The sequence below is a fragment of the Lactuca virosa genome, chromosome 5 (genome assembly GCF_052849685.1).
Source record: "Lactuca virosa cultivar CGN04683 chromosome 5, Lactuca_virosa_CGN04683_v6, whole genome shotgun sequence".
Lineage (NCBI taxonomy): Eukaryota > Viridiplantae > Streptophyta > Magnoliopsida > Asterales > Asteraceae > Lactuca > Lactuca virosa.
Window position 1 is genome coordinate 3,685,033 of NC_136430.1, and position 12,772 is coordinate 3,697,804.

The following is a 12,772-nucleotide window of genomic DNA, read 5'->3' on the forward strand; positions in this document are numbered from 1 at the left end:
CAGAGATTGCTACCTTCGTAAGTAAATGCCTTACTTGCGCAAAGGTCAAGGTCGAGTACCAGAAACCCTCAGGTCTTCTTCAACAGCCTGAGATCCCAGAATGGAAGTGGGAGCGGATCACTATGGATTTCATAACCAAGTTGCCCAAGACAACGGGTGGACTTGATACCATATGGGTCATCGTCGACAGATTGACCAAGTCCGCGCACTTCCTGCCTATCAAAGAGACAGACAAGATGGAGAAGCTTACAAGAACTTATATAAGGGAAATTGTACGATTGCACGGTGTCCCTATATCCATTATCTCGGACAGAGATGGTAGGTTCACTTCTAGGTTCTGGCAGTCGCTACAAGGTTCCTTAGGAACTAGGCTGGACATGAGTACAGCCTACCATCCGCAGACAGACGGGCAAAGTGAGAGGACTATCCAAACCTTAGAGGACATGTTGCGAGCCTGTGTGATTGACTTTGGGAAAACATGGGATACTCATTTACCCCTTGTAGAATTTTCCTACAACAACAGTTATCACACAAGCATAAAGGCTGCTCCATTCGAGGCCCTCTACGGCCGAAAGTGCAGATCCCCTCTGTGCTGGGCTGAGGTGGGTGATACCCAGTTAGCTAAGGGACTAGTTCCTGAAAGCACTCTCACAGGTCCGGAGATCATACGGGAAACGACGGAGAAGATCGTTCAGATCCGTGAACGACTGAAAGCCTTCAGAGACCGACAGAAAAGCTACGCTGATAAACGAAGGAAACCGTTGGAATTCCAGGTGGGCGACCATGTTCTATTGAAGGTCTCACCCTGGAAGGGCTTGATACGCTTCGGAAAGCGTGGAAAGCTAAATCCAAGGTACATTGGGCCTTTCGAAATTCTTGCCAGAATCGGCCCTGTAGCTTACAAACTTAACTTACCGAGCGAACTCAGTAACGTACATTCTACCTTCCACGTCTCGAACTTGAAAAAGTGTCTGTCCGACGAGACTCTTGTAATTCCACTCGACGAGATCGAGATCAACGAGAGCCTCAACTTCGTGGAAGAACCAGTAGAGATCATGGACCGAGAGGTCAAGCAAACGAAACAAAGCCGCATCCCGATAGTGAAGGTTCGCTGGAACGCCAAGCGAGGACCTGAATTCACTTGGGAGCGAGAGGATCAGATGAAACTGAAATATCCTCGTCTTTTTACTTAGTTCTTAGTAACTACTTATTTGCTTAAATTCTAATTTCGGGACGAAATTCCTTCTAAGGAGGGGATGATGTGACAACCCGAAATTTCTATTCTATACAACATGTCAATTCAATAGGAGTTAAATCAGTTACAGTTAAATTTTCAGACTTTTTGGATTAAGTTTGATTATTTTAGGATTTACACTTTAGGAGATACCAGGAGAGAGGATGCCCTAGGGTTATAGTGCAACACTGTTATTCCTAAACTTCAAGAAATTGGAGTTTACTGCCAGAATAAAATATTTTCAGCCAAAAACCCAGAAATTTGGGGTATATATATGACACTTGTCATTTATTATCATTTTTTTCCAAATTTCTCAAGAACAAAAGCAAATCCTCTCAAGTATCATCACGGGATTTATTCCAAATCTCGATCTAGTAAGTGTTTTCAACCATTTCAAGTTAGTAGATCACTTAATCTAGTGTTTTAACAACCTTCTAACCGTGAAATCATTCCAAAAGGTTGATTTTTCCATTTTCACCAAGAACACCAAGAACACACACTAGTGTTTTTGGCATTTTGGCTCATTTCAAGCTTCCATATAGTAAGTACTTCTATCCTAGAGTGTGTTTAAGCTTGCTATACTTCATTATAACATGAAATCATCCAAGAAACACCAAGAAAATGGTGTTTACGGTTCTTGTTTACGGTCCAAGAACGTTCTTGAACCGTAAACCCATTTTAAGGGACCGAAATGTCCCTAGTCCCTTCCTAAGCCTAGGTAACTAACTTGGATCCTTACCTTGATGTGTTAAGGACTTGAAATCATCGAAATACCAACATCCATAAGAGTTTACGGCCGTAAACTCTAGGGTTTACGGCCATAAACTCTAGGGTTTACGACCGTAAACCCAAAGGGATGTGGTCTTTGGGTCGTAAACTCCAAATAGGAGTGAAATGGTGCCCTAGCTTCTTCCTTAGGCTTATACTTCAAGAGGAAACACTTCAATGGACTTAGAAACGTTCAAATCAACAAATGGTCAAAAGAGGGGGAGTTTACGGCCGTAAACTCTAGAGTTTACGACCGTAAACCCATTGGGTTGAGGTCACAAAACCGTAAACTCAAGTTAAGGTTTCTTTTGAACCCTAAACCCTATAGCATTGTTCGACAACACTTAGATGCATTCCTTGAGACTTATAAAACTTATATAAGGTGTTTAACTTGTCTTAGGATGTCTTAACTTTGCTAATTAGTTGTTTAAAGTCTAATTAGATACATATATGTTGTATTTATATGTTGAATAGGATCATTGTGTGTGTACAAGTCTTCACTTGACACCTAGCAATCCTATTTTCTTCAGTTCATCCAAACCACCAACTATAGGTGAGTTCATACCCCTTAATTAACCTTTTAAATGTTTTAAATGCTTTTATGGGGGGGGGATACAAGTTAAACAATTATAGTTATTATATCAATCACATGTGATTAATAACTACCAAACAAATGGTTTTCTTACTTTTCAAACTGGTTATCAAACTATTTATCAAACTGTTTTACAAACTCTTTTATTGTCAATACATTTATCAAACTCTTTTAACTTATATTATGAGTATCTATATAAATATAGTTATATAAGTAAGATTGGAAGGACTTAGGACTGCTAGTCTACCCTGCTTCCTGTTCTTGTTTGATTGTGGTCTTGGGGTATCAAGGTTAGTTGTCTGAGGGTCGTTTGAATCCTAGTTATATATTATGTATACGTATATAGATATAAAAGGTTTGTTATCAACCTCTTTTAACTTATATTATGTGTATCTATATAAATATAGTTATATAAGTAGGATTAAGAAGGACTTAGGACTGCTAGTCTACCCTGCTTCCTGTTCTTGTTTGATTGTGGTCTTAGGGTATCAAGGTTAGTTGTCCGAAGGTCGTTTGAATCCTAGTTATATATTATGTATATGTATATAGATACAAAAGGTTTTCCTACATTCAAGTCCATACCCTTGGGTAGCAAGGGTATACAAACATGTTCATACATTGCTAGTAAGCTACCATAGGGGTAGTTTAGGAAGATACTATTACTAGAACGATGAAACATACAATGAGTCAGTTCATACATGAGTCAATACATACTATAATGAGAAACAAACATGAAACAGAGTGATGAGAAACAAGCATACAGGCTAGACAGAGAAAGAACATACAATACAGCTAGCACACAATTCACATAACATTTACATTAATACATTTATGTGAGCCATTAAACAGGGCATGGCACTACCTGCCATGATTGTTTTTGTATCAGAATCTCCTTAATTGGGGAGCGCATGAGTTTGTGTATAGATCTATACTGGATTGACTATCCTACACCTTTCTGCTCGCTACAGTGGGACTTGCAAGTCTACGGGTGCCAAACGTCATTTTCGTGGCATCTTACATTGTCACTTTACTATTGAGTCGGTAGCAAGATACAGGCCGATCACATGTTACCTTAAAATATACAATTAACTTAAGGTAGTTAGTACAACAGTAGTTTCATAATACTACATTAAAGTACTATAACATTTTCCCTTTACATTTTACTTTGTGATTTCACACAATTAACAATAATGCTAAAACTATATTTTTGGTTAATGATAGTCGGATTTGGGAAAATACTCACTTTTACAAAGGATACACACGCAGACACTAGATGCCTTGGTAGAAGGCTACTTTTAGTAGGAAACATAGGGTTTTCTAAGATAGTTCAAACAAATACAAAACTTTTACAAACACACAGTACATCTTACAAAACATCTTACAAATGCTTTCATACAAACACAGACACTAATATACTTATGAACTCACCAGCTCTAAAGCTGATAAACTCTTTCAAAATAACTTGTATTCTCAGGTCACCAGTAGACAGGTACCGGGGCCAGGTTTTGAGAAGATGGAGCTCATTCAAGACTCATCTTATATTTTGATGTATATTGTTTTGGTGTCTTTAAAACTTAACGGAACACACTTGTATGAAATTATATTATTAATGCAATGGATGATGTTGTTGCTTGTTTACTACTTGCATTGTTGTGATATTGTACATGACGTCCTCCACCCCAGAACGTTTCCGCCGTTCATTTGGTTTTGAGGGTGTGACATTGTTCATAGCCGGTGTGACTCCTCTTTATTCATCTATCGACAAGGTGGTCATATTGCATAGCTTCTGCTATATGTGGATGAGATTATTCTTACTGGATCCTCTTCCCAACTGTTGTCAAGTATTATCTCCACACTTAGTTCTGAGTTTTTTTATGATAGACGTGGTTGATCTTCCTCATTTCTTGGGTGTTTCATCTATTCGATCCCAAACTGTCTATTTCTATCTCAACATAAATATGCTATTGAAATTCTAGAATGAGCCTCAATGGTTAACTGCAAACCATCCCACACTCCTGCTGATCTTTTCGTCAAGCTTGATAGTTCTGGTCCTCCTGTTGACGATCCCACTTTATATCGAAGTCTTGCTGGTGCATTGCAGTATCTCACATTCACTAGACTTGACATTTCTTATGCTGTTCAGCACGTCTCTCTATATATGCATGACCCTCAGGAACCATATTTTACGACTCATAAGCGTATTTTATGCTATATTCGTGCTACTACTGGTCATGGATTACAACTTTATAGCTCTTCTTCTCGTGACATCATTGCATACTCTGATGTTGATTGGGTTGGTTGGTTTTCGTGTTTTCAAGCGGTCTACTTCGGGATATTGTGGACACAATCTTATTTCCTGGTCATCTAAACGTCAACACACTTTCTCTTGGTCTAGTGAGGAAGCAGAATATCGTGGGGTTGCCAATGTTGTTGTTGAAACATGTTGGATTCGTAATTTACTTCTAGAACTACATTACTCACCTCATCGGGCAACTATTGTTTACTGTGATCACATGAGTGTTGTGTATATGTCTTCCAACCCGGTTCCACATCAGTTGACCAAACATATTGAGATTGATCTTCATTTTGTTTGGGACAAGGTTGCAGCAGGTCATATTCGTGTTTTACATGTCCCATCTTCATCTCAATACGCATACATTTTCACTAAGAGTCAACGGCGAAGCCACAAAGAGACAAGGGTGGGCCTTGGCCCACCCACATATATTTGGTTATATTATATTATATTATATATATATATATATATATATATATATATATAATATAATATGTAAAAAGATACTGGGCTTTATATATCTAAATGGCCCACCTCAAAATCACAGTGAAATTCCATATGTATTACTGCCGCTTGTATCACGAATATATACCTCAAAAATATATGATGCCACTTTTTCAATTATTCGCTTAAAGAGTGCTCGCTGTTTCTTATTCAATTTCTTAACAACTATTCATCAAATCATCAATCGTCACCATCACCATCAGGTTAATAAATTATTTTTATTCTGTTATCCTATATTTCTAAATACTCAATTACTTCATTAAATTATTTTTTACTATCATCCTATATTTCTAAATACTCAATTACTTCATTAATCATTATTGTTTTATTTTCATCATATATTTTATATTTTTATCATAGGTTTATAATAAATTAGGTTATTATTTCTTTCTATGAATTAATTATTTGTATTATTGTAAGTTTGTAATTGAAATTTTTTGTGCTTAGTGAATTTTGTTGAGCAATGGGACCAAAGCAAAAAAGGTTAGATTCGTTTTTTATGCGCAATGTTTTACCAAGAGGCGAAGAGAAAACCACAGCATAAATGGATAATCAAGTATCTTCAAAGGACAAGAACCCGTCATCTTCATTACCTGTTGAGAACCCTCAACAACCTCTAGAATATGGTAACCATGCACCATCTTTGACAGTTGAAAATCCTAGCTTTTGTTCTATTGAACATTATCCTGGCCTATGTCTACCTATATGGAAATATGCAACCAACATGCGAGATGAAATCAGACGGGCATACTTGAGATCGGGTCCACATCAACCGGTGTTACCTAAATATCCTGAATCTAGGTCAAAAAGTCGTCCACAACGCTTTTAGTCTAAATGGTATTCTGAATTTCCTTGGCTTGAGTATTCTTAAAGTAAAATATAGAGCATATTGTTTTTATTGCTATCTATTTCTTGAAGAATCAAATACCCATAATGGTCATGATGCATTCACAATCAATGGTTTAAAAACCGGAACAAAGTTAAATGGAAATATTGTTCATTTTTGAAACACATAGGAGATGAACCAAACTCTCAGCATAATAATGCCATACGGTTTTGTGATACTCTGATGAATCAATCAGGACACATTGATAAAGTGATGCAAAACAATCTGTTGATCAAATTGAAAAGAATAGGTTAAGGGTGAAAACATCAATAGACTTTGTTCATTTTCTTTCTTTTCATAGGACTGCTTTTAGGGGGCATGATGAGAAAATTGATTCAAAAAACCATGGTAACTTCATTGAGTTGATCAAACACATGGCTTCTTACAATGAGGATGTTGCAGGTTTCGTTTTAGAAAATGCCCCTGGCAACGCAAAATACACTTCACCTGAGGTTCAAAAAGAAATTTTAAATGTTTTTGCTAAGAAAGTGAGAAAAAACATAGTTGAAGATATTTGAGATTCTAAATATTGTATAATAGTTGATGAGGCTAGTGTTGAAAGTAAGATAGAGCAAATGGTCATTGTTTTTCGATATGTTGACAATAAAGGTTTCATACAAGAACGGTTTTTTGATCTTGTCAATGTCAAAGACACATCATCTTCCACTTTGTATTCTTCCATATATGCAACTCTTACTTCTTACAAACTTGTTGTTGAGAATCTTCGTGGGCAGGGGTATGATGGAGCTAGCAACATGTGTGGTGAATGGAAGGGATTACAAGCATTATTTCTCAAGGATTATCCATGTGCTTATTATATACATTGTATGGCTCATCGGTTACAACTTGCACTGGTTGCAGCAGCTAGAGAAGTAGAATCTGTACATGAATTTTTTGGAAATTTATCTTTCATTGTAATTTCTGTAGGTGCTTCTTGTAAACGCCGAGATGAACTACAAGCTGCTCAAGCTGCTGAAATTGCAGAAATCCTAGAATCTGATGAAATTGAAACTGGAAAAGGGGCTAATCAAATTGGTACTTTAAATCGTGTTGGAGACACTCGTTGGAGCTCACATTTTACTTCTATTAGCAGTCTTCTTCGGATGTACAATCCAACTTGTACAATTTTGTAGAACATAAAAAAGTGGGCTCCAACTACAAAAGAAGAGGTGCTGCTAGTTTGCATTGAAACGAATGAGATCTTCTGAGTTTGTTTTCATTTTACATATGATGAAACAAATTTTGGGAGTTACTGATGTTCTTTGTCAAGCTTTACAACAAAAGTCTCAAGACATCGTTAGTGCAATGATAATGGTTTCCCATACAAAGAAACTTATTGAAACCCTTAGAGATGATGAATGCGGGTCTTTTCTCGATGATGTCATGGAATTTTGTAAGAAACATGATATTGTTATTCATAAATTCAAAGATCCTTATTTTGAAGGAAGAAGCAACAGGAAGGGAGGTCTTATTACTACCAAGCATTACTATCATTTTGATATATTTAATGAACCAATTGATTTTCAGTAACAAGAAATTGACTCGAGGTTCAATGAAAGAGTTGTAAAGCTTCTAGAACTTAGTGCTGCTTTGGATCCAAAAGAGGGATATAAAAACTTCATTTCTGATTCTATTTGCAAACTTGCAAAAAAATATTATTATCTTGATTTCATTGACCAAGAAATAGATGTTTTAAAATTTCAGTTGAATCACTTTGAAGCTTATGTAAAAGTGTCATCCGTTTTTAGGAAAGCTGTCATCTATTGCTGAAGTTTGTCAAGGTTTGGCAGAGACAGGAAAAACAAGTCACTACTATCTTGTTGACAGATTGATTCGGCTTGTGTTGACCCTTCCAGTGTCTACTACAACTACTGAGCGTGCATTTTCTGCTATGAAAATTGTAAAGAATAGACTACGTAATAAAATGGATGATGATTTTTGTAACGCCCGCAGATCCGGGCTAGTCAATTTAGAGACGATAAGCGTCGAAAATGACTTTCTGATGGAAGATTATTCAAAAGGAGTAATCTAAACTAAGTTGTAGTAGTCGTGACAAGGATTCCGAATATATAAAGAATGCCGAAATCTGAGTTATAACGAAGAAGTTATGACCTGTCGAAGTTTCGCGACAGAACCGGTACGACACTGTGTGATGTAAATAGTGAATTTACAATAGAGTGATATTTAGCCTTAGTGATCTGAACAAAAGTCGTAGAATACGTTAAACCGAGAGCATACATAATAAGAGCATCTAAATCTGACCTCGTATGAGGAAGTTATGATTTTTCTAAGTTTCGACTTAGCAGTATGCAGACCAAAGTTCGAATATGAGATCGAGTGGTTTCTAGCCGAAACAATCTAAATGAGAATCGAAGATCTCGTCAATAGTAGTCCAACGGTAAAAAGACAGACGAAAACGGACGTCAGATGAAGAAGTTATGAATTTCTAACGGAGTTTTCCTGTCCCGGCCTACTAAAAATAATATAATAAAAATAAAGTCAAAATTTGCCGACGGAGTCTAAATGAAAGTTGTAGAGCATAGTCTCACCTACGGGTGGATATAAAGAACGTCAAAAACGGAGCTCGTATGCAGAAGTTATGAATTTATGAAGTTATTAAATAAATAAAATAAATAAATAAAAATATTAATTCGGAGCTTATCCGAAGTCGTGACTCATCCGGTCTAATCCACCCAGTACGCCCAGCGTACATGTCGACAGCGGAGTATGCCTAGCGTACTCTTTGAGTACGCCCAACGTAAATCGGTGTTTAGCACCCTATAAATAGAACACGAGGGCTGCCGATCTTTTTGCTAATTTCCACTTCTTTCACCCCTTTTTCTTTCTTCTACTTTGCGAGAAATACCCCCGAAGCCCCGATATCATCCCAACACCCGAAGCAAGTCCCGAAGCCCCGAAGATCCCGAGAAACAGAGTTCCAGAGCTGAAACTCTGCTCGCGAGAAGCCAGGTTTTTGTGAAGATCTCCTGGTTTCACCAAAGAATATTATTTTAAGAACCGTAGTGCTGTCCGATCATCGTCTTATCATGTGAGTGTGTAGTTACTTTCTTCTACCGCATAGATATGAAGTATTTGCTATTAAATACGTGTTATGTGTTTATACGTTGTTTGTTTACTTTAGATGGTTGTTGAATGAATGTTTTATACAGATTTTTAAATGATTTAAACTATATATGTAATTTATATCTACAAATATGTTGGGTAGAACATGGGTAGATGAAATAGTTGGTGTGTGAGGAAAGATGAGTTTGAGGATGAGACGAAAGATGATATAGATCACGAGATGAGGGTGACAGGTGAAAAATGAGTGAAACCTTTACCCAAACGATGGCCCCCCGTCATTCAGCAGAGTAGGGATGACAACCACAAATTATTCTAGACAGTCATGTGGAACACTAGCAGGCTAGCAACCTGTAGGTGTTGTGGACTTGATGTTCACCGGTGTACTCTAAAAACCCTAGCAGCTATTGTCTTAGTGCCTAATAAAGAACCCTCGCAGCTATTGTCTTAGTGCCTAATAAAGAACCCTGGCAGCTATTGTCTTAGTGCCTAATAAAGAACATTGGAAGCTATTGTCTTAGTGCCTAATAAAGAACCCTGGAAGCTATTGTCTTAGTGTCTAACAAAGAACCCTGGCAGCTATTGTCTTAGTGCGTAATAAAGAACCTTGGTAGCTATGGATTTAGTGCTTGATGTATGAACCTCGGGCAGCAATGGATTTTGTGCCAATTCCTTAGGTCAATCCTTAGGAATGAATGAATGAAGGATAGTTGATTCTTAGGGTAAAACCTTAAGAAATAAAGAAGATAATGGGGATGGGTAATTGGGTTGATTGTTTGATGATTAAATATAATAATTATATTATTGTGGGTTGAAAACCCTATATGCTCACCTGGCTCCCAAGCCTGACCCACTCAATTTTCTTTGTATCACAGGTAGTGGCACAAGAGCATAAGTTGGTTGACATAACGAGAGATTTTGGATTATAGATCAGTAGTTACAAATAATTGTTGTAAGGTCTATTTTATACTGTTTATGCTTTTGGTCTGTATCGGAACATGACATCCCGAGATTTTGTTATTTAATGAAAATACATTTCATTAAAGAAATGTTTTGATAAATTCTTATCCTATTTTATTTTGGGAACAAATTCCGCAGCAGTTTTCTTTAAACGATTACTCTGATTTTAAAACAAAGCATAAATAAGTCGGTCTTTTTCTGGCCGTGAAATTGGGGATGTCACAGTTGGTATCAGAGCATTAGTTTAAGCGAACTAGGAATTTGTAGGATTTCTAGACTTAAACTTAGAATGCTAAGTGATGATTGTGAGATGAGTGTCTACCATATTTTAAGACACGAGCACTAGCATATTTTAGGAAAGATGCCTAAAATATTTTTATGTGTTAAATGTTATATGTTTGCCATATATGATATTATTTGTTGGGATCTATGGTCTGTTGCCGACCGGATCTAGAAATTTTATGTGCTCAGGATTCTAAACGTTTAATTACGATATTAAAACTGGCATGTAACTTTTCGGAGTAATAAGGAGGATTACACGTCTAAATCTTCTCTATCTATATTTTTGTCTCGATGCAATGAACGCATGCTTCCGTGAACGTAACATCATGGTGAAGGCTTGTAGCAAATTGAGTAAACGGAGGAAATGAGGAGGCTTGCATTAGCGAATGACGCTTATTGGAAGATATCGTAAGAGAGGTATCTTGCCTTTAGAATGTGTCTAATAAATAATATGTCTAGTACGGGAGGAGTACACTTTCGATTAGCAGAAGGAAATAACTTTTGGTATAATCCATGAAGTTGTCCTATCGTTTGGTGTTTCCACCACCAACCGAGTTAAAGCAGAATTGATGATTGAAGATATGCATGGAAGAAGTCCTAGTAGAGTCTAGGGAAAATTTTATGATTGTTGGGCACATTTGTATGTGTTAAAAATTTGTTTATGTGATAGTAACTTGGAGAACTGCGGGACAATACTTGGGACGAGTATAAGTACGTGTGAATGGTAGTAGAGGCCTATACTACCGGAAGCACATGACTCACACTTGGATCAGGGAAAGTCACAAGGTTACCAAGAAGATATTAATTGATTCCGTTTTGTTCAAGTATGTCATTACCATTGTTTCGGTAATGACTAGTAAGATGATTGTTATTCCGACCCTAGTGGTCATATCAAATTGAGTCCGACTACGATGAGTTTGTTACGTGGTTCGGAGAACCAAGTTCGATGTAGCATCTGACTGAGGTCAGAAGATTGAAATCAATGCGACCGATAGCATCGTGCTCGTTGATAAAGAAGTTTGTAGCTAGAGATGCTACATGCTAAAATATGATTATATCACATTAGAATATGAGGGAAGGTATATTCCATTCTGGAATCTGACTATAAGAGACTTGATTCTAAACGTTGCTTCATACGATGAGAGGTCGTTAGAACATGACCCATCGGTCTGTTACAATAGATAAAGGAAAGTACTTATCCTAAGAAGAAGAATGAGTCCTCAATAAGAATTTATTTTGTAACTCGAAGGTTACGATTGAAAGTCCTACATAGTACGAAGAGCAGATGCAGGATTGAGCACTACCTGCTATCGAGAAGTCCAAGAGTTAGATACTCTTTCGAGGAAACATAGAAGTTACAGTTATTACCTACGATGAAGAGATAACGTATGGAATTATTATAAAAGTCCTATTTCGTTGATGATTCCAGGACGTAATCATCCTAAGGGGGAGATAATTGTAACGCCCGCAGATCCGGGCTAGTCAATTTAGAGACGATAAGCGTCGAAAATGACTTTCTGATGGAAGATTATTCAGAAGGAGTAATCTTAACTAAGTTGTAGTAGTCGTGACAAGGATTCCGAATATATAAAGAATGCCGAAATCTGAGTTATACGAAGAAGTTATGACATGTCGAAGTTTCGCGACAGAACCGGTACGACACTATGTGACGTAAATAGTGAATTTACGATAGAGCGATATTTAGCCTTAGTGATCTGAACGAAAGTCGTAGAATACGTTAAACCAAGAGCATACATAATAAGAGCGTCTAAATCTAACCTCGTATGAGGAAGTTATGATTTTTCTAAGTTTCGACTTAGCAGTATGCTGCCCAAAGTTCGAATATAAGATCGAGTGGTTTCTAGCCGAAACAATCTAAACGAGAATCTAAGATCTCGTCGATAGTAGTCCAACGGTAAAAAGACAGACGAAAACGGACGTCAGATAAAGAAGTTATGAATTTCTAACGGAGTTTTCCTGTCCCGGCCTACTAAAAATTATATAATAAAAATAAAGTCAAAACTTGCCGACAGAGTCTAAATAAAAGTTTATATAAAGAACGTAAAAAACGGAGCTCGTATGCAGAAGTTATGAATTTATGAAGTTTTTAAATAAATAAAATAAATAAATAAAATAAATAAATAAAAATATTAATTCGGAGCTTATCCGAAG

At 36.9% G+C, this 12,772-nt stretch overlaps 2 protein-coding genes across 2 annotated transcripts; both read left to right on the forward strand.

The window, feature by feature from the left end:
* The first annotated feature begins 6,852 nt into the window (after nucleotides 1-6,852).
* Nucleotides 6,853-7,410, forward strand: LOC145116428 (uncharacterized). The gene has a single exon (XM_079052775.1). It carries the CDS (start codon nucleotides 6,853-6,855, stop codon nucleotides 7,408-7,410), a length of 558 nt encoding a protein of 185 aa, XP_078908901.1.
* A 61-nt stretch (nucleotides 7,411-7,471) lies between these two features.
* On the forward strand, nucleotides 7,472-8,047 carry LOC145116440 (uncharacterized). The gene is made up of 2 exons (XM_079052786.1): nucleotides 7,472-7,742; nucleotides 7,812-8,047. The coding sequence occupies exons 1-2, from the start codon at nucleotides 7,472-7,474 to the stop codon at nucleotides 8,045-8,047; spliced, it is 507 nt and encodes a 168-aa protein (XP_078908912.1).
* The last annotated feature ends 4,725 nt before the right edge of the window (nucleotides 8,048-12,772 follow it).

Excerpts from the sequence above, each read along its gene's own strand:
- LOC145116428 (XM_079052775.1), top strand. The coding sequence starts at position 6,853 with ATGGTCATTGTTTTTCGATATGTTGACAATAAAGGTTTCATACAAGAA.
- LOC145116440 (XM_079052786.1), top strand. The coding sequence starts at position 7,472 with ATGAGATCTTCTGAGTTTGTTTTCATTTTACATATGATGAAACAAATT. Across the intron at positions 7,743-7,811 it reads AAGAAGCAACAGGAAGGGAG|AAATTGACTCGAGGTTCAAT; the intron begins GTCTTATTACTA and ends TTCAGTAACAAG.